The 22,128-nt window shown below is 40.6% G+C and overlaps 1 protein-coding gene across 1 annotated transcript in view; it reads right to left on the reverse strand.

Moving 5' to 3' along the window:
• Positions 1-22,128, reverse strand: part of tmeff2a (transmembrane protein with EGF-like and two follistatin-like domains 2a) — a 101,263-nt gene that overhangs the window by 636 nt on the left and 78,499 nt on the right. Inside the window, exons 5-9 of the mRNA XM_051405006.1 lie at positions 19,159-19,255; positions 9,336-9,484; positions 7,325-7,384; positions 6,911-7,031; positions 1,856-2,014 (exon numbers count right to left, since the gene is read on the reverse strand). Coding sequence (XP_051260966.1) covers positions 1,856-2,014; positions 6,911-7,031; positions 7,325-7,384; positions 9,336-9,484; positions 19,159-19,255 — 586 coding nt within the window. The remainder of the gene's footprint in view (positions 1-1,855; positions 2,015-6,910; positions 7,032-7,324; positions 7,385-9,335; positions 9,485-19,158; positions 19,256-22,128) is intronic.

Here is a 22,128-nt window from a genome sequence, read left to right on the forward strand (position 1 = left end):
CAGGGAAGAAGGTGAGGGAGGGGGTAGAAGAAGACACAGATAGGCGTTAGATATGCTACTGTAAGAATCTGCAGCTCATTCTGAGGTTCTTACGGAGCAGAATAAAGTCCTGAAATGATTCTTAAAGTGATTCTTATTTTTTTCATAGTCAACAATTTGATCCAATGAAAATACAAAAACCAACAATGAACTGATTGTACTAATGAGTACCGTCTGTGTAGCCAGAGTCTGATATATTTTATTCATCTGTGCCATTGAGGTCAATTCGGTGTTTTGATTCGGTCCTAAATAGATGATACAAATAGTACAAATGTGTCCACAGCTGAAAGTAGTCCCCAAAATGTACCGGCGTAGGTTGTAGGGCATAGGTTTTGGGGGACACACAGACTAAATGCTATTTCCTGCACATTGCTATCAATTTAGCAAACATCATATTATGAGAAAATTATTGTGCTTCCATAATGAGTGGTAGCAAAATAATAAAATATAATCGAAATGCTCTGTAAATCTTTGTATTAATTAACGTCTTTAATCAGTCCTTTACGGCCTTATCTTTAATTGATGTTCATTTTGTAACTATAAATGAATATATATTGTTTTACCTACAAAAAAAGCAGAGTTAAAGTGCTTTCTTTCAGCCCTGGGTAGTGCTTACAGTCTTCCTGTCAGCCTGCATACACTCAACAACCTCCACCAATAAGTTAGGGAAGCCTGTGTGTAGCCTAAGAGGACAAACCAGGGCAAGAACTCGCTGTAACATTCACGGCTGCCTGAGAACCTAACTGCTTTGAGCGCAAAGCAAAAAACAAAACAAAAAACCAAACGCTGTTAGTTTTGGTCTTTTTATAGGATTTATCTACAGAAGGAAAAATCGAGAATTATTTGTGACATTGTATCTCTTGCAGTGAAACCTTTTCGGGCAGATGTTCTCCAAGATGTGACAGAATGTCATACACGGCAGGCAAAGCATTGAGATGACCTTTTCCACCCCCACCTGTTTGTCCTTTAAGTGAATGACAATTCTTTATAATATTTGGAAATCACATACAACTCCAGCAACATTCTTACATCACAACACACAAAGTATAGCTCAGTCTGTCCTACAGAGATAGGACACAGAGGTGAGTCACTGGGCTCCTGTCTGTATGGATTCATTCATTCGTGTACACATTTGTTCATTTACCAGACTCCACTGAGAGCAATGCAAACTTTTACACGGCTGATATTTTTTATTTTTTTTTGCTTAAAATGAATATCGCTGAGCAGCAGGAAACATTAATGGTACTGTAGTGTTATAATTCTCTCTTTCCTTCTGTATCTTCTCTTTTACCCTCTCGCCCTGCTCCCTTTACAACTGCTTGCTCTCCCATTTTGTCCCTCCTCCCCCTCCTCCTCCATGCCTTTGCTCAGAGGAGCAGTTTTGTCTTTGGCAAAACTCTTTTAAAATCTTTTATTAAATGTCATAAATTGCTTAGGTCAGCCGGAGGCAGATAAGCTGCAGGGTGTATATATGCATGTGTGTGTGTGTATGTGTGTGTGTGTGTGTGTGGGTGGGTTTCTACTGTGAATAAAAAAATGCTTGTTCAAATACAAGTATGTGTGCTTGCCTACACAGATAACTCTGTGTATCTATGCTTGTACGCACATGCTGCACGTTTTCAGATGTGTGTGTGTCCGCGTGGAAAGTGACAGCACTTTCTCTCTGAGCGAGGAAGGTGACCTTTCAGCTGTTTCCTCCAGGCTCAGGAGCCCCCCTTGTGACTTCCAAACACACACAACATGGAAACTACTGCTCCCAAGCTCATTAGTAGGCTGTGTGTGTGTGTGTGTGTGTGTGTGTGTGGGCATGACTCACCTGGTAATGCAGAGCACCACCACACAGATGATGACCACCTGGAGTGCTCCAATGATAGAGGCGATGAGGACATAGTGCAGTTTGCCGGAGCCTGGCACCACGTAGAGCACGTTGTACTCTTTGATGTCACACTGGGGGCCTCTGAAACCCGAATGACAGCTGAGATCACACACACACACACACACACACACACACACACACGCACACAAAAAGACAGAGAAAGACAGAGTCATTTCATTGCACTGAGAGGCAGGTTAATTATTTTTGTGTTTCTAATTGAAACGTCAGTACCTGTTTAGTAAAGACATTGTGGCGGAACAATGCATCTGAGTGACAGTGTAGCGACTGTGCTTTTTCTTTGCTGTGACTGTTCAGATGAACGTGGCCGACAAGGCTTGCAGCGGGCAAGGGAAGGAGGGGGGAGCGAGAGCCTGTTTGCACGAAGCAGCTAAATCTGAAAACACACCATTTTCTCTTTGTTTTGGCCCTGTGTGCACACTAAAGCTGGAATTACAGTGGTGTTTTTTTAAGGGACAGCACAGCTACAGAACCCACGCACAGACGTAGCCCACTGCCATTCTAGAAATTTAACAACTCAATATTTTTCTTCAACAATGCATAGAAGCATTTTCTGATCTGACACCCCTATCGGCAAGATGACATGTTTCTGTGCCTTCCAAAATCGTTACAAATCAATAGTGAAAAGGAACAAAAATGACTTAGGTTAGAACACAAGCATGGCCATGCCTGAAAAAAACAACACTGACTGTCATTTGGAAACTGGAAATGAACAGCAGTCTTTCACGCTGTCTAATATTTTGTCCCTAACAATATGGATGTGAATAATTGAGGAAAATCACTGCCTGGATTAGCAGATCTGGGGCTGTTAAGTGAAGACGTTAACTTTCTTGGTCAGCAGTTAGTGGATGAAAGGAGGATGTCTTACAGGTACTTTGGGTTGAACCTTTCTGTGGAATAGTTTTCGGGTACTCGCTTTGTCGTCAAGCTTTATTTATCAGAAGACGTTGCAATCGTGAAATGGTGTTTTGGCTGGTTAATTGTACCTGGGTTATGTTAGTTCCTTGACAAATGTTGGCTACGATCAACAGTTCTGTTGTCTGTTGACCAAAATATTTAACTGTTTTCATACTGTTAAGGGATTTTAGTACGGACGATCTTCACAAAAGCAACCAGAAAAGCTAGCCTGGATGCACAATTAATTGGTGTTGTCAGATTTAGTCAGCTCTGTCTGGACGTAGTGTGAGAGAGCGAGATTCACACAGAGAATGAGGGAGAGAGAGAGAGAGAGAGAGAGAGAGAGAGAGAGAGAGAGAGAGAGAGAGAGAGAGACTAATGGAGGTGATCTTTGTCCTCAGAGAGGAGCTAAAATGGTCCCCCTTTTAATCTCTCTTTCTCTCTCCGTCTTCTCTTCTTTACCTGCTTTTCCTGTCTCTGGGGAGGTTGTTACCCACCAGCACCTGCATATCCTTGTTTGGTACCAACACACACACACACACACCCACACACACACCTACACACACACGCGCGCGCACTCTCCTTCACATCCTCTATCCCTACGACCTGAAAGCATGTAAGATGAACATTGCAACCTTGTTCTGTTTGGGGTTTGTGCTCTGTTTCCACACACATGAACACACACACACACACACACACACACACACACACACACACACACACACACACACACACACACACACACACACACACACACACACACACTCATGCACCACTCCCATAGAGACCACTGTGTTTCCCTTCTCATTAGGACACAAACTCCCAACTGCTGTAACCAGTAGGGGGCAGCAGAGACATGTCACACTCCCTCTCTGCTAAGCACTGTTCTGTATGCATGAAGAATGTCTGGCTGGGCGAGCTGGGACGAGCGAGGTTAGAGAGAAGGGGAGCGATAGAGGGAACGAGAGATATCAAGACCCCCTGGCTGCTACACTATCAGGCTGTAAAAGATGGCAGACCTGAGTGGCAAACATGTACATTCACTGTGTCTGTGTTTGTGTGTGTGTGGGTGTGTGTGTGTGTATGTGTGTGTGGGTGGCGGATTTTAATATCATTCGTCATTTTCCCTTTATGTAAATGCATTTTTATGCTGCCTATGTGTTCAAGTATATTTTGTGTGCTAATGTGAATGTGTATTTGCACCTGTGTGACTGCTGTTCTCTCTGTGTGTGTGTGTGTGTGTGTGTGTGTGTGTGTGTGTGTGTGTGTGTGTGTGTGTGTGTCTGTGTGTGTGTGAAGTGTTTCTGTATTTGTTGTTTGTGGCATTTTCTTGTATTTCTATACTTATGAGGCCCAAATACGACCAAATCCTCTGAAGTGAGGACATTGTGCTGCTCCTTGCTTCTTTAGGATTGTTTGTACTGTTTGGATAACAGTCACCAAATCCATTGCTGAGGTCGGGGACTAAAAAACAGAAACAAAGCCCGGCTGTGAAAACCACGGTGAACAGGCTGACTTCCAAACTTGTGCGCACACAGGTTTCCTGTGCGGTGACCGATTATTAAAGACTAGTTCTTGTTTAGAACCTCCCACTGCAACGTAGCTTCATATCCCATTTGAACAAGGTACATATTAGAGATGGTCATATTCGAGTACTCGCACCGTATTATTTCACAAGTACTCGAGTACTTTGAGAATAAACGAGAGTAAGGTCCGAAATGAACACCGAAGTGAAAATAAGTCTGTGGTTAGGGTTAACCTACCTTTTTGTGCTCCACAGACTGCAGAGATTAGCCAGTAAATCAATAATTTAGCTGGTAAAAAGGCTGTGGCTGTTTTATTTTTTCATCCGCAGCCACCATGGCCTGTAGGCAATTAGCTAAACAGTTAGTTTAATTCAGACTTTGCAGATCAGCCTTCAATTCATTGCACTGTCCTCATACATCTTCCCCACTCTTGTAGTTGTTGTTCGCTGGGATGGTAGCTCGTACTCAACAAACAGCTTGCCTGTCCTGGTAGCATCACAACGACGCATTCTAACTTTAGCAAATGAGGTGATGAAAGCATGCCGTCTCCACTGATTTCTCCTTGTGTTTAATCAGTAAATGGTTACTCATCGAACTGGTTGTTCTATGATACACAAGTTTAATACTACATAGCTTGCACTCTAGTTCATTTTGTTAACTTTTTTGAAACATTTTCAAACTGCTATTCGGTCTTTAACGTTAGATGAGTGATATGTGACAGAAAATGAACGTTATCTGAGGCTGCGCAGATCTTAATGTGAGTACTTGATACGTTAAATGAATACTGACGTCCAAACGAGTGCTTGCTTTCTGTGGACGCAGTGGTACTATCCCCATCCCTAATACAGATCTTAGCTCTGTTTGGTAAGTGTTCATGACCAAAATGATACAAAAACCTACAAAGATATCATCCAACTTGTAATAAAACTGGAATTATGGGGATGGTTTAGGTTTAGGAATAGTTTTACAGTAGATCTAGGATTTAAGTAAGATAAGGAATGGAGTGGTCATACTAAATCTGCATTTATTAATATTTTGACCATTTAGGGACAACGTAATGGCGTATACCTCCGCCAACTAGTCCATTAAACATCTGATGTCACAATGACCTTGACCTTTGACCACTGGAATCTAAACAGTAAAGTTGTGAACAGTAAAAATAAAATAATGAGCTCAAAGATGCAAAAAAGTAATTAGTAATTAGTAATTTCCTCCTAACTATGTTTCCATTAGTGTATAATCACTTGAATATAGGAACTGTATGTGTTTTCATTACCTTAGAATGAGCCGTTTTTACCCTTACCACGGGTGTTGTACGGTAGCCCAAGGGAAAAACCAAACACTGGCTGAAGATAGGGCCTTTTGTGTTTCACGGCCACCACAGTTTCTCCCACACATCACAGTCTGTTTTCATTCCCAGGTCAACGAATACAGACGTGAGTGGTGTTCAGTTGGCTGCAATCTGCCACTTCACTGCTAGATGCCACTAAATCCTACACACACACTCCTTTAAATGTTTTTTTCCCCTTCGGTAAACAATACTGAAATATTTCATATCTTCTGGGAACTCGCTAATGACACACTAAAGGTGTCAGTCATCAGTGACGTTGACAGCAGCACGATGGTGTGTTTACAGCCAAGTATTATCATTGGCAGACAGATGACAAAGTGTGGGTTCTCAGGATGAAATCACCAGCAGATCAAACTGAAACTTGTGAAACATGATCATAATGTGTGGGGAAGGAGTCACCAACGTCCTCATTTAGCAGCGAGAAATCCAACATGGGATTAATTTGAAGCAATGCAGCATATTTGACTGGTCAACAGCCTGGCCTACTATTACAGCAGGAGGGATCTCAAACACTTCCCCTTTGCAGCACACTGGCTTGTATTCATACCAGAAAAACAAGCCTGATTAAAAAATAAATAAATGGGTTCCAGCATTGCCTAGGAATTGCTACATTTTTACAACCGATTAGCCATCTTACATTACACTTCACACACACATTACAGGGGGAGGGAGGGAGAGCATCATCAAATTTGTGGTATAACGATATAGCTGGTCTAAGTCCTCTTGCTTTATGTTTGTTTATAGCCCATACTGCAGACAGCGTTACACTGTAAAAACATCTTAGCCAATAATAGCTAATAGATAAATACAGTTTAATTGATTGCAACATAAGAATCAATGTACTGTAGTTCATAATTAGCTACTAGAAAAATATAACCTTATTGATTGCTGGCTATTAAAACTCCATTCAACTCATTATAAATTAATCAATAATCGCAACTCAATGCATTCTGCTAAAATTACATTTAGAAGAAAAGTGTTTGGTTACCTAACATTTTAGTAGGAATTTTCAAAACTTTCAAAACTCTCTCCCAACATCTCTCGTCACCTCTTTAACTGTCTACCTTTGAATGAAAGGAAAACAATGCTCCAAAAAACACTTAGGTAATGATATCATACACAGTATCATTTTCTGGTTGCCCTATCCCAACCCTTCCCTTGTTCTCAGAAATATAGTAATACTGTGTGTCTGTGTGTGTTTACCTGCAGGAGGGCTGGGCCAGGATACTGGGAAACTGACACTCTCCATGGACGCAGTAGTTTTTGTAGTGATCTGGACAGGGGATGTACAGGCCGCGGGCCAGCGGATCTTCTTTTTCCACTACTACGTAAACACACAGACACACACAAACGATCCATAAATACTGAATGCACATATGCTCAAGGCCCGCCTGTGCACTTACATTACTATTCTGTACAACAGAGACCAACATTTCAATAAGAGAGGAAGAGATCATTTATAGTGGTAAAAAAATAAAGGACAGAGATGAAGGAAGTGAGAGAAAAGTCGAGGAAAAGAGAAATACAAAGTGGACTGAACCGAACTGAATTGGGTCTGATGCAGCTTTGAGTGGCAGCACGCATTATTTGCCAATCCTCCACCGCACATTCACTCACCTGTTAGGTCGGTCCGTGCGAAGTGCCCATCTTCGCCTTTGTTCCCAGTTATGATGTCACCTGGAAAGACCAAAAAAAACCCCAAAAAACCCACAATTCAAACTGATTTCAGGTCATTACAACCTCTCCTATAGCTCCAACCCCCTCCATTATTTGTTATACGTTCAAACTGATGCCAGTGCAAGTAGAGGGTTGAATGTGGATCATCATCTCAACAAAGGGCTCATGTGGTGGGTGCACCTGTCTAGTTAATGCCTATAAATGTGCACTATTCTCTTCAAGAGTCAGAAAGCATCTCCCCTAATGTATAACACCGAACAAAGGGTAGAATGGAGCAGAGCCTGGTAGAAAAGATCAGAGGGAATAATGCATTTTTGCTCACCTTATTGATGCGGCATTGAATTCAACTTTTCACAATGGCTAGACAAAATCTTCTTCCAATCATTATAATTTTATTGCAATTGATTTTTTTCAGCGGTCAGTGAATTTATACCCTCAAACGGGGTCTGTGAAAGTATTTCCCAGGTTTATGATGCAAGAATTGTGGGAAGGAAATATGCCTGCATCTGGGACTTCAATTTATTATTCTTATTTATTTGCTTGTAGAACACCAGAGGGAGAGAAAAGAAAAGAAACAAAGCAGCGTTTTGGTGAGATCAGAAGCTAGAGTCTTGTATGCGTGACATCTACTTAGAAAAAATCAAATAAAAGACTAAATGAATTTTAAGACTGCTCAGAGGGGAGACACTACAAACCTAACAAGACTGCAGCTACAAAAACACTTCTTTTTTTATTTCTTACTCCCTTTATTTTCCCAATCTCCACACATTGTAACAACTTGAGGTCTCAATGATACAGCACCTGATGTTATGAGCATCTGGCGCCACAAGTGCATAAATGAAAGAAAGTCTTCAGCTTTTTTGTTGTTCTTTATTGAGGTTCAGTAGAAAGCAGGACTATATTTCCGGAAAAAGACATGTAAAACTGTGTGTGACACATGGGGGAATATTATAAACCAGCAATCTAAATATCAAGGTGTCGCTTTGAATCTTGGCTAACAAGAGGTTTACTGTAGCACAGGTCTGAATCAGTTTCATGACATTTGTTTCTCCCTGATTGAAACAGAACGCATGGAAGCGTGATCAGATCGATCAGGGTGGTCTGACCCAAAGGGGGGAATGTGGGGGAATACAGATTTCTATTTGTGTTCCAGAGCTGGTTAGCCCTGATTGCTTTACTCCCCATTACTTCTCAAAGCCTTCATCTCGGTTCTCACGTCTCGATCAATTGTCCCGTTTGTCCCGGGTGGATGCAGAGCCGATCAAATGCTCGCCAATGTACTCATACACAATACAAGCCGCTGCCAATTGAGATTTGAACACCTCCCTGGATGAGTCTCTGCCTCTCTTTAGACTTGATGAGCTTCTGCCAGATCTTGCAATTGCATTAAGCAAAATGAGTCAAAATGAAGATTTTGGTGGATCGTACCTCCAATAAAATTAAATCGAATCAAATAAAAAACATATTCAAAAGAATAATTCTTGTGTGCCTGTGTCTTCTCCCACGTGGATTAGCAATATGACTCAGTTTAAGGATTTAACCACAGAGATTAATAAAATAACTTTATCCCTGGAACGGTTACAAACAAAAAATACTGCACCCAAACAAAAGATACTACACTAAAAAGGGGAGATTACCATTCAGCAAAATTATCAATATACATAGCAGCGAAGGCTATGTGTGGTTTTGAGGATTATCTTTGCACACTATTCCAAAATATGATTGAGTGAAAATATTTGTAATCATGAAATGTGGTTGGAGCTGTAGCTGGAGGGACATACAGAATCACGCTGTCTGAATTTAGCTTTGCAAGCTGCCTCATTTGCCACCGTGTCCTCACTTCAACTTGAAAAGAACACCTGCCAGACAGATTGACGGCCTCCGCTGTGTGTGTGAAGGTGTTGTTGTGTCTTTTAGAGTGAGAGAGTGTGCGTGTGTTTGTGGGTCTGACCTTGGCAGTGGCCCAGGTACTTGACCTCGATGCGTTCCTGCTTCTGACAGGACGCCTCCTTCACCTGGCAGGGGTTGTCATAGGAACGACCGTCCGAGGCACACACCGGGTTGAAGCTGATGTGGGAACAGTCTATGTTGCAAACGCACCTGTGGAGCAAGAAAATCACGTTAGGGCAGTAAACTTCCTGGTATTTTACTCATTAGCTATGCCAAGATGTAATATAAATGAGATCTGAAATATTAATGAAAATAAGAGCATCTTAATCCCAGAGAGACTTCTGTGTGTGTTTCACTGCGAGGGACACGGACCGGAATTCGTTCAGGGATTAAAAAACGAGGCAGAAAAAAACAGTACAGCTTGCACACAGTCAGGAGGATGTGGGACCATGCATGGTAATCCTGTTCAGACTGGGTTTTGGCACATTCAGTCTGACACAATAGCAAATGCATTTGACTTCGCAAAAAGAGTTGGGCTGCACAGAGGACTTGATTGACAAATGATGTACCATTACAATGGAAGGAAGCTATTAATAATGAAAGAATTGTAGATAACAAAGCTGTACATTTTAGTGTTGCAGAGGAAATTGTAGCACAAAAAAAAAAAAAAACAGCCACTATTCCTAAGCTTTCAGATTTGTAATTTATTGTAGATAACATTGAAAATAGCCTAAATGGAAAATAAGAACTTAGAAGCTAATACTATCACAGTGCACACTGAAACAGCTCGGCAAAAAAAAGTCACTGAAGATTGCAGCTCACAGCTAGTTTCTGGTATAACACCATGTCTTTATAATGTCCTTCAACAAAACTCACTCGACTGATGAATTTTAAAAACAATCTTGTCTGGCCCAAATTACCTTGAAAGAAGAATTCTCTGTTATTTTCACAAGCAAGTTATTATTACTGATAGCCGGATTAGCTTCAAACTAATGGATTTACTCCTTACACCTGATGATAACTTTGAGAGCAAAGTCTGGAAAAGCTTTTCTACATAACTAAGTAAAAGTCACATTAAAAGTGTGTTATTTTTTTGTCTGCTTACATCCACATGCCTTTAAATTAGTTGTGTTCTGTCTTCTCTGTATATTGAATCAGTTACCTTCCTTTCCAGAAAACTGATATTTCTGGTGTGTTTTCGTGGCAAACTCTAATGCATTCATTTCTCAGTAAATCAGGCGCTTACTTGATGCTTTTAGCTGTCTCAAATTAACCGGGCAATTTGCTGTCGCACCACAATTTTCGGTGGAAATGTATGTGTGAGAAGTTGTGTGTTTGTGTGTGTGTGTGTGTGTGTGTGTGTGAGAGAGAGAGCCTGTGTGGGCTCTTTCTGAGTATACGCCATCAACACAAATGACACACGAATATGCACACGCACGCAGGTGTGTCGTTTGTCTTGATGTCGCACACGCAGAAGAGAGTGTGTACTTTGGCATACGTGCATTGTGACCCTTAAGTGTGTGGCAGGCCTGATCAGCAGAAATTACACCCAGATTGCCTTCCCCAGACAGTTGCTGCTGAGTAGCGCTGAACGCTAGATTCTGTAATTATAAATCTGTCATTATTCTCCCAGTCCTTTCATTTTCCCCTGGTGCCAAGCTCTCAGTAAAGCACCGGCATTCAGCTGTCTTACAGCTGCATTTGCATACAGGCCCACGTGGGCGCCCGCCAACACATAAGCGTGCGCCCACACACACACACACACACACACACACACACACCTTCACAATCAGCCGTGATGATTCGTACTGCTGACATTGATGTTGATTGAAACGCCGTGCAGCAAAGCGTGGCAGTGCTCAGCTACTGTTGTAATGATGGATCAGCAAAGTAAGACTGATGTGAAGAAAGGCTTCGTTATGCATCAGAGAAGACAGTCGTATGAAGGCAAAATCCCATATGGCACTGAAGGTGAGCCGACGCAGCTATGAATGACCTGCCACTGCAGAGGGTTACACAATGAGACTGTAACTTTGGGATATAAAGGGTCAGTTCAACTAACTTACAAAAAAACATATTTTTTTTCTTACCCCTATCTCTACTTGTGCAGATAGTTTTGGTTTTATTTGCTGAGATTTTTACCGCCTCAAGACCTCACCGTGAACAGTTTTCATTAGAAATAGAGGAATAATAAAAAAAAGACTGCTGACAGCATGTTCTATGTATTATCCAGGGTAGTCACAATGCTGTTCTGTGGAAGGATATTTTGCCGTTATTGTAAAGTTTTTTTTTTTACCACAAATGAATTTCCATTTGCTTACAATCAAGGGTATAAAAATGACAAGAATGAGAGATAATGCTGCGTCAATACTAAGCCACAGATCCAACAAATTATTTTTGACACCTGGTAAAAGTTGGTAGGGCTGTCAAAAAACTGTATTTTCAACACTCTCTCGCTCTGATGTGTGTGCAGGCCACCTCTCTCTTGCTAGTTCGTACCTAACTAGCATGCAAGATATGCAAAGCATTAAAAAAAAACTGAAGTAAATGTCAGATTTCAGTGTGTAAAAGACACAGTGGTATCATAAAATGTACCAGTGTATCACTGCCCATGTTTACTGTAGTAGGTGTATCAGTGGGTGGGTATTTCTCATTGATATATAAAATTGAGGAATATTGATTTCTTACTGAATCAAAACTATATATATAGTTCTTAAAGGAGTAAAATGATCAGGTCTTGTCCAATCGCAGCTAAATTATATTAGCACTGAACTGGCTTCTTTGAATCTCATTGTATTACATTGTAAAGGTATCTACTATCATTTGTTGTATCAGATCATGGACTATGAATCTAGTGTTCATTTTGTCAGTAGTTTTTTTATTTAGTCGTCCTTTGTCAAATGTCCTCGTTAGTTTTTATCATATTTAGTCAACTTCAAACGTAACTATTTTAGTATATTTTTAGTGAATGAAAATTCTTCAGCAACATTTTCGATTTTAGTCTTATTTCACTAAGGTTTTATCTCTATCTGATAAAAAACACCAAGTTGAATGATCGACAACACAGCCTACATAATGTAACAGCCACCTTACTAGTTAGCTTAAAAATAGCCAAACAAACAACAACCAACGTTTCGTTAACCTACCTCAATTTCTTTGTGGTGAACCTTAACTTCTCTCTTTAGGCTTGTGGTATTCTTGCAAGCTATTTTGTCTGCACATTATTGCTTCCCTTCTGATAAAGCAATACATTTGCTTTTTCTCATCTTCACAACTTTAACTTGCTTTCTTTAAAATAGTTGATGTAAATGACTCTGAGTCTTGACTGTGTGGCTTGATACGCAGCAGCACAGGAAAAAAAATAGTAATATTTCATCTCTGAAATGCAGACATATTTTGGTAAAGTTTTTATTTCTCAAACTACATTTCAGTCTTGTCTTTTCTTATCAACAATTTTGCCTGTTGATACATATTTATTGAGGTCTTTGCCGTCTCATCATCGTCTCTCACTTAGTCCTGGGAAAAAAAGCTGTTGAAGAACATATTTAGTCATAATTTTCGTTAACAAAATTAACGCTAGTATCTAGACAAATCCTCTAAGAGGAATACTTCCATTGTATTAAGGTGGATGCAGATAGCCCACAAGCAGATTTCAGTTAAAGCCAACATTATCTGCATAGCTAGATATCACTATAAGCAAGTGAGATGTTTTTCCCGTTAGTTGGGGTTAACCTCCAAAGATTATAAAACACAGACTGTAATTTTGCAACAGCCACCCTCAAGAAAAGATTAGGCTTACAATTAAAGTGTCTGCGTTATCATACAAAGTATCTAAATGAGAATAGTTTTAGCATGAAGGAATTGTGAGGAACTAAAAATTAAAATCTTAAGAGCTTCTGAGTTAAAAGGAAATTTCCTCACATCCACCACAGTAAAAAAACAAAAAAAGTTACTTAACATTGCACACATGTACATGTATAAATGCACACTTACACCCCCCCTCCCCACAACCTCCCATCATAGAAGAGCTTTCAGAGTCTTGGCCATCCCATGAGGCCGCTATTGGTCGGTGGCTGATGTCTGAGCTCCATACATTTTTAATGAGGCCTCTCACTTTCTCCACAATAGGCACTCTACCACTAGACTGCAGTGCGTCAACACATCCTAATGCAAGTCGCACACACTCGAACACCCACAGACAGGCATGCACAAACAGTCATATACGTGAACGACAATCGCTTTGTGATAAACCTTGTTTTTTCCCTTCTCTCTCTCACACACACACACATACACACCAACTGATTGCTTCACACATTTTGCTGAGAGGTACAAAGGGGTAAAAGTGTTAAGTGAAAGTCAGTGGCGTGTGTGAATGTGTGTACTGTACGTATCCGAGTGTGTGTGACATGTGTGTGAGAGGTTACTTTCTTAGCAGGATGTGTTGTATTGATTAGTCCCCTGCGTTACTTTCCCTCCCATCAAAGCAGCCCCCCACCCCACACCCCTACCCCCCCTCAGACTGTCTGCTGGCTCCCAACTGAAAATGCCACTTTACACACATGTAAACACTCCCACACACACACACACACACACACACACACACACACACACACACACATACACACACACACACACACACACACACACACACACACACACACACACACACACACACACACACACACACACACACACAGCATCTGAGGCCAACATATCCACTGACTGCCTCATGCTGTGTACAAATCCTTAGCAACAAACCTTATTGCAACATAGCATTGATTTTCATAATCCTTAGCCTCAAATTTCACTGTAATCCTTTGAAAAAATGAGTGAGAGGCAAACAGACAGAGAGCAGGGAAGAGAAGGAGAGAGAGAGAGAGAGACATGGTGAAGCAATGTTGAAACATAAAGAAATGTGAAGAAGAGATATATATATATCTATATACTGTATATGGAAGCCTCTGTTTGCAATGATGTTTGATAGTCAATCAAATGATTACAAACAGACACAGACCAACCACACAGAGATGCAAAACCACCACAATGAGACAAAATATGACTACAAAGAGTCACAGAACAACTATAAACAGTTCTACAATTACTACAAAGAGACGCAAAACAACTACAGAGGGTAAAAAAAAAACTACAAAGAGATGAACAGGACCACATGTAAGACCTCTACAAAGAGACACAAGAACTGCCATCAAAAGAATTCAAAACAACCACAAAGAGACACAATGTGACTACAAACAAGAGTCTGACTACAAAAGACTACAAAGAGATGCAAAACAACTACAGAGAGTAAAAAAACAACTACAGAGAGTAAAAAAAACAACTACAAAGATGCAAAACAACCATGAAGAGATACAAAAAGACAACAAAAAGAAGCAAGACCTCCACAAAGAGATGCAAAAACCTCTATCAAGAGATGTAAAACAACTATAAAGAGGTGCAAAGTGACCACATAAATATGCAAAAGGACATAAAAAGTCACGAATCCTCAACAAAGACATGCTAAAACCTGTCAAGAGATGCAAAAAAAACTACAGAGAGATGCAAAACAACCATGAAGAGATGCAAAAGGATCCAAAAAAGACACAAAACCTCCACAAAGAGATACAAAAGCCTCTATCAAGAGATGCAAAACAACTACAAAGAGATTCCTTTTACACGTCCGTACCCAGTGGCCCATTGTAATGCGAGAAGGGTTTCTAGCGTATATTGTATATGTATTTGTGTGCATGGACCCAGCTCAAGGAAAATAAAGGCTGTCTCCCACCGTGCCTGTTGGCCTGTGACTTGTCTGGCTTTTCACTGAAATTCCCTTTTTCTCTGCATAGAATGGGCTTCAATGAGGACACAAGTGCCAGCTTTGAAAAGCCTCCAGCTCCTTTCTCAGGAGGTCTAAACCCAGTGTTCACACAGCAAGTGTCCCTGCAGCCCTTCTCTATGACTAGCTCGCTATCTGCTCCTCCTCTACCTAATTCTATCAACACCAATGGGTGCTATTGATGCGTTTGAAAGCATGGGTTTTTGTGGGTAATTACAGTTTTACACCACAAATGGATCTAAATGGGTTTTCGTGACACTCTATTGATCCTTGAGGGGTAAATTGGTCTTTTTTGCCTGCCGCCTGCCTCCAGAGTACAGAGAGCCAAAGAGGTGGTGTGAGGATAGCAAGTCTCTTTGCCAAACCCGGGTCAAATACAGTGTAGTTCAGCCAAAATAGGTTCAACCAACATACAGTATTCTGGTCACATCACAGAGCACATTTTTTCTTTTCCAGATGGTCATAAATGACAAATGAATGAAATAGCAATTTTCTCCTAATCAGATGGCTCAGTGAAAGTCAGAGCATCCTTTCTAAGCACATTATGAAAATAACCCTTCATTATAATAGCATTCTTTTATGCTGTCAAATTGCATAAAAATAATAATCAGGTATAAAAAAAAAACCCAAATGTCTTCTCATGATTTCAGTGAAGAGCACACTGATGGATTATTTTTCACCAAGGCAACATAAAATATTGTTGATGCCACCAGCAGTTACAAGTGTCTTGACACCAGTTTACATTTTGAAAAAAGTCCCTCAAATGGATTAATTCAATCAATCAAGTCAAGAGCTTTTTAGGTGGGATTAATGAATGTGAAAGTCATCTCTCTGTGCCAAAGCCAGAGAAATGGCGACAGTAAAATGGCCACAAAAATGGTAACAAGCATTGATGGGATTGACACAGCTACAAAGGTCGTTGCAAGATGACTTTTTTCAAGTTCAGAGCTCATGATATCATCCCAATAATAACTCAACCCAACAGACCCGGGGCGGAGCACGGAGCATTCCTTCAGCACACAGCTGTTAGGAGGCAAAGCTAAATAGGAATAACATTGGTGGTGCTGTAAGGTGGAACAGTGAAGGCTGTCTCTGGCACCTTACCAATCACCTTTGCAAGTTATGATTGGTCAGGAGCCAAGTCTGTTGGTCAAGTTACAGCAAGAATTTATTACTCACTGATCGCCTATTCTGACACAACGGCCATACAGTCTGATCCAGACAGAATCAATAACTTTTAAAGGAATAGTTACACATTTTGGGAAATATACTTTCTTGTCCAGAGTTAGATGAGAATATACCGCTCCCTCATCTCTATGTGCTCTAGGTGAAACTCAAGCCAGGTGCAGTCCAATAAGTTTGTAACAACACAGTATGTAATAACACTGCATTATGTCATAACTCGACAAAATGTAAACCATTTTCAATTTCATTATGTAAAGCTTTTTGTAATAAACAGCATGAATGCAGTATGTAATACATTTCTCTGCATTTTGTAATAAATGATTACATATTGTGGTGGTTATTACAAAATGCAGGACTTTTTTATGATGGAAATTGTATACCATAGTGCGTTGTATAATAATCAACCAAAATCATCTTCACCCGTACAGGTTACATTTTTAACTACCCAAATTAAACTTCCCAAAAATTAGACTCCAACGACCTGTGGTGCTTTGGATAGTTAACTCTGATCTTAGTCTAAATAGCCACATAAAAGCATTATCAAGATTAGCTTGTTATCATCTTACAAATACAGCCAAACTCAGGGACTTCCTGTCAAATGCCGACCTAGAAAAACTAATTCACGCTTTTATTTCCAGCAAGGTTGACTTCTGTAATGGTCTTTTGCCAGAGTTCCCCAAAAAGGCCATCAAAAAGCTTTAGATTACTCAAAATGCAGTTAATAAAAAACTCCCCAACTTATAATCAATAATATCCATCACAATATGTAATAATTTATTACAAAATGTGGGAAAATCTGATTAATACTGGGTTCAGGCTTTATTACAAAATGCAGCAGACTGTTACAAAATCTGCATGTTATTGCATAATGAAGTGAAAATGTATTTGTCTTGTTGAGTTTTTACAGTTCTTGTACAATATTATTATATATTGTGTTGCTACAACATTGTGTGCAGTCACGTGATTCCGATGACGCTCGAAATTCAGAATGAGGCAGTGAGTGCAAGGCAGAATGAGATGAGTTATTGATTACTTATTGTGCCATCCCATTTTAGTGTCACTAATTCAATTTCTCACCATTATGGTTGTCAATTCTTGAGTTATGGCCAAAAACAAAGGTCACAGTGACTTTGACCATTGACCACCAAAATGTAATCAGTTCATTTTGACAGACAGACGGAAAACCTGAAAACATAAAGCCTCGGGCCACGGCTGTTGCCAGTGCGGAGGCATCACAAATTGGCACCTCGGTCTGATTATAAGGCTACTTTGAATCCCACATATCATCAAGAATCACAACACTTCATACAGTGGCTAACAAACAACATTTATTTATCCCTCTGCATTGTTTGTATGAAAATAAGAATAATGCATCACTATAAACACATCACTTTACCGTCACCTGGTCTTTGATTACAGTCATCTCTCCCCACTCATTGTTTGATTAACTGACGGTTTGTTTGATTAAAATCAGCTGCTGCCTGATTGGAATAACCTGTCATTTTAATCAAAATGATCCTACGCTATGCCAGTGGTTGGCTGCTGTTTGATGAAAATTACCTGCTGTTGGGTTGCAATTACCTGTCTGATTATTCACCAGAAACAGTCTTATCAAAACACCTTGGGGCTTTTGAAAGATTAAAGAGTACTTGTAGTTTCCGTTTTACAAGAAGGCACACTGAAATATTCATATCTCTGTTTGTGTCAACTGCTTTTCCAATGAGATACATTATTGAGTTGGACCGCCTTTCTTGTCTTGTCCATTTTCTTATTATTGTGGAGGCAAACGTCCTATGGTATATATTGTGTAATTGCCTTTGTTGCAGTTATGCTGTGTGGGCTTGAGGCTCCATTTCCTTTCATGTTTTCAGTTTTGTGTGCACACATCATCGACAGCACATTATGCTGTTGTGACCTTATGAATTCTACCTTTGGGGTTTGAGAAATTGCCAATAAATCCATTTCTATGTTTTAGTAGAATATTAAGGTGCATTTGTGAAAGTGGGTGGAATCAGGAGGAGTGGACTCCAGCTGTTTGGTATTTGCAACAAGGCTCAGAATGCATCATGAAACTGTTCCTTTGCATTATGGTTATTGCACACTAGGGTACATTATCTTTCCATTACATCAAGCAGTTTGATAGAGTCATACTCTCAGGGCACTTCTAATTTCTGCCGGTACATCTGGGATTTCTTATAAGCACTGCCTTCCTTTTGCTGATAGCAGCTGATCCTTGTTCCACACCAAATCAGTAATGTTGGTTCATTTAAGCTTCATTCATGCTGCAGAAAGCAAATACACTGATGCTACTGCCTGGTGCTGGTTCACCAGTTGAGCCTTCATCTAATTGGACTCTCCACCCGCATGTTTATTATGTACCCCTGAGGATGTTTTTAGTGCTGCTAATGCATACAGAGGAGCTGATAACGCATTACCTGCATCCATCTCATCTGCAATAAATGGTTAAATGTATGACAAACGTTATTTCTTCAATGAACTAGTTTCCCTGTGTGAGTCAGAGTCATTTTTGGTCTGACATTGCCAAGTCCTGTAAGGATAGTAATTGGATTTCCAGAATAAGCGAAAATCTCCTTTCTCTCTGTGCCCTGCTCTAGTAATTGAGGTTAAATGAAGTGGTCAACCATGCACTAAACCTCAGTGGGTGTTCAGCAGCAGGGGTGTGCAGTATAAATAAGAGTTCTAATCTAAATTCAAATGTACATAAATGTTTCAGATAACAAATATAGGGGGGTAGGGAATGTTAAAAGGTGTCAAGATAACTTGAGTTTAGCTGCAAAGGTCCACTGGTGTCATGTGTCTTTGACAGAAAATTGCAGTTTCAAGCACTTTGTAGGCGTGGCAAACTCACCAAACATCCTCTGCGTCCACATCGCACTCAGCCCCAAACTGGCAAATATCACAGGTGGAGGTTTCCTTCTGCCCTGCCTCGGCCGAGCCCTCCCCTCCTAAAATGACAGAAAGAGATAGAGGAAAACATTTAATGCCCGTTTCATCCAAGGTAGATTTGTAACAACACTTCCCCGTTTGGCTTGAACACCGCTTTTTCATGCAGATGGACCACAAACCTGTAACAAAAGGCCCATGACAATGCACCTCTCACAAGACAATGTGACCGTGAGAAATCAGCCCTCGGACAGCTCAAGTACATTTACATTCTGCCATATCCCAGCATAATCCCACCGAAGCTATCTCCTTCATCCTTTCACTCCTTCCCTTTTCTCCACCCTCTTCTACTCCTTGCCTTGACTCTCATCTATCACTCCCAATATCCCTGCTGATCTCTTTGGAGTCCCTCTTTTATTTCATCGTGCTGATTTCCTCGCGCCGTGAGTGCGACGACTCCTTGGCGGCGGTGTGGGTACTGGCGTCAGGCTTATGGCGGCTTAGGGACCCCGCCAGTGCATATCACACTTCATGAGCGGCCGAGGGGGAGAAGGAAGAAAGAAAAAAAAAAGCAATCTGGCCAATCTCAAATTGCATTCTCCTACCACAGAGGACTCCTCCGGTCTCTGCACGCTTTCGCTCTTCTTCGCTTTCCCCTCGGCCCTCTTCTCCATTAGAAAAGCTCTATTTTTAAACTTACTAGGGCCCATGAGGACAACTTTGGAAAAGAAGACGAAGAGGTGGAACTTGGCATCATTTCCCCATGTCATATCTTTAATCTCCACACATATGCACAGACACCCACACTGCTGCCACCATGCACTGTTCCCTTGTGTCGCCCCTTTCATTTTCCCTTCTGAAACTTTTGTTATTTCTTGTGATCCCTGGCGACACGCTGGATGAATTGGAAAGAACTCTGGTACAGAGGCTTAACCTGATTTTCCGCTGTCAAGCTTAAGTTGGGTTTGACTCTTATTTTAAGGTCAAAGTCAGTTAACTTTACCTCGCTGTCTTTTATTGCTGAATGCAGTTAGCATTTGACTTGCCTCCTCCATAACTCTCAGTTTGGATTTTGTGGCTGTTGGGTCAGATTATCCCAACAGCTTCATTCACCTCTTTTGCCTGTATCCAAAAACACAATGCAGCCTACAAGAGTGAAAAGTTCCTTTTGCCTAGGATGTTAAGCTTCTTTCAAACATCCTGCCTTTACTTTCAATGTTTTTTCCTTTTGAAGCTGTGTCTGAAGCTGCAGGTGTTGGAAGGCAGCCACGGCGGTGAGGCAGCATGTCCTATGAATGCTGAACATTTGCAGTCAGGTGGCGAGATGTACATTCTGTATTCACAGCTTTGGTTTGCTTTACTGTGCAGTGGACTGGCAGGACTACAAGGTGTGAAGCTGCGTTGGCACGTAGCCCACAAGTGGAGCTTTAACGGCAAATCCTCACTGCACAAATACTCTCATAATTCTACAATCTTATCTATTTAAAGTTGCACTGGAGCTTCATTTGTTTCCAAAAGGTTTTTCTCCAAAAAACGTTTCCCTATTTGATAAGATAGTTACAGAAAAAAGGCATCTCAAAATAATGGAGAAAATGAATAATAATGAGCTCTGTGGGCTGTGTCAGCGGGCTCTGCTACTCACATCATGAACCTCACCATAGTTTAACAAAACTGTGAAATGTCAGTTCACCTTTGAGATCCATCAGCCTCCAGACAAACACGTTAAACAGATCTGAACTATTTTTCTACAGCTCCTGATAGAAATCTGAGCAAGAAACTGACGCTCTCTTTGTATCTCAATCCACCAATTTTACTCGCTTTCCAAAGTACCAGCCAAAATAACCCAGATGATGTCATCAAGGCTATCAAGTTGCATTGTGGCATGTGTACAGTAGGATCCAGTGTTTTGGGAGTTCGACACACAAGCATATCTTGTTCTGTGCTACACAGATTTACCATTCTTTTAATAATCTCAGTACTAAATCGCTTTAAATGGCTTGTTTAAACAATTTCAAATCAATGTGCTTAAAAATAACAAGATTAAATGTGAAATGTGTTCATGGCTCATCATAAAAATGTGATAAAAAATGAAACAGTTGGAAAATTGAAACATAAAATAATTTAAAAATTATATTTCTCATTACTCATCAGCATTGTATTTATACCTCAGGGGTTTCCATCCACATTTATCTCGATTTTGATTTATCATATGGTAACATACAGTATGTGCTGATGGAGCTACAGCTATAGTACTTTTACTTTTAGTATGGTTCAAGCTCCAAAACCTCTAGACCCTACACTTAACATAATGTAGCTGACAGCACATTTTGGTTAAAGCTTCTCTGCCCCAGCAAATGTCGGTGTCTTAAAACTGTCCAGTTAGTAAGGCAGGCTTTTTGTTACAAATCTGTTGATGCCATCGCTGGTGTTGTTGTTTTTCCCTTCGGAGCCACAGAAGATTATATAACTCACAGTATTAACTGAAGTAAAATCTAAGGTCTCCTTTAAAACTCACTAATGCAAGCCACACTTACAAATCTGTGTTTCTTAATTCATATTCTTTCAAAGAGTGTTGTTGGTAGTTGTTCTCAAGTGTTCAACTGTGCATGACAGTTCAATTATATGGCCTTGTTTTTGATCTCAGCGTTTAAGGTACTGTTGATGCTGAGACTGCAACTGATTAAATTAGCCAGTTGTGACTTTTTGACCACTGACGTAAATGTAATTTCCCTTATTTCTACCCGCCGTGTATGTGGTGGTGTGTAAAATGTTCACAGGGCCCTCACAGACACCAGAGCTAGCCGGTCTCTCCAGCTGCTCTGTACTCTGTCAAATGATCAGCTCCGCATAAAGGCTTGTGGGCAGGCAACCATGTAAGCTCTCCCACGACTCCCCTCTCATAGGAGAGGAGAGCCGTGGTATTTCTTACAAGTGT

Source organism: Dicentrarchus labrax, unplaced genomic scaffold (genome assembly GCF_905237075.1).
Source record: "Dicentrarchus labrax unplaced genomic scaffold, dlabrax2021, whole genome shotgun sequence".
NCBI classification, from domain to species: Eukaryota; Metazoa; Chordata; class Actinopteri; family Moronidae; genus Dicentrarchus; species Dicentrarchus labrax.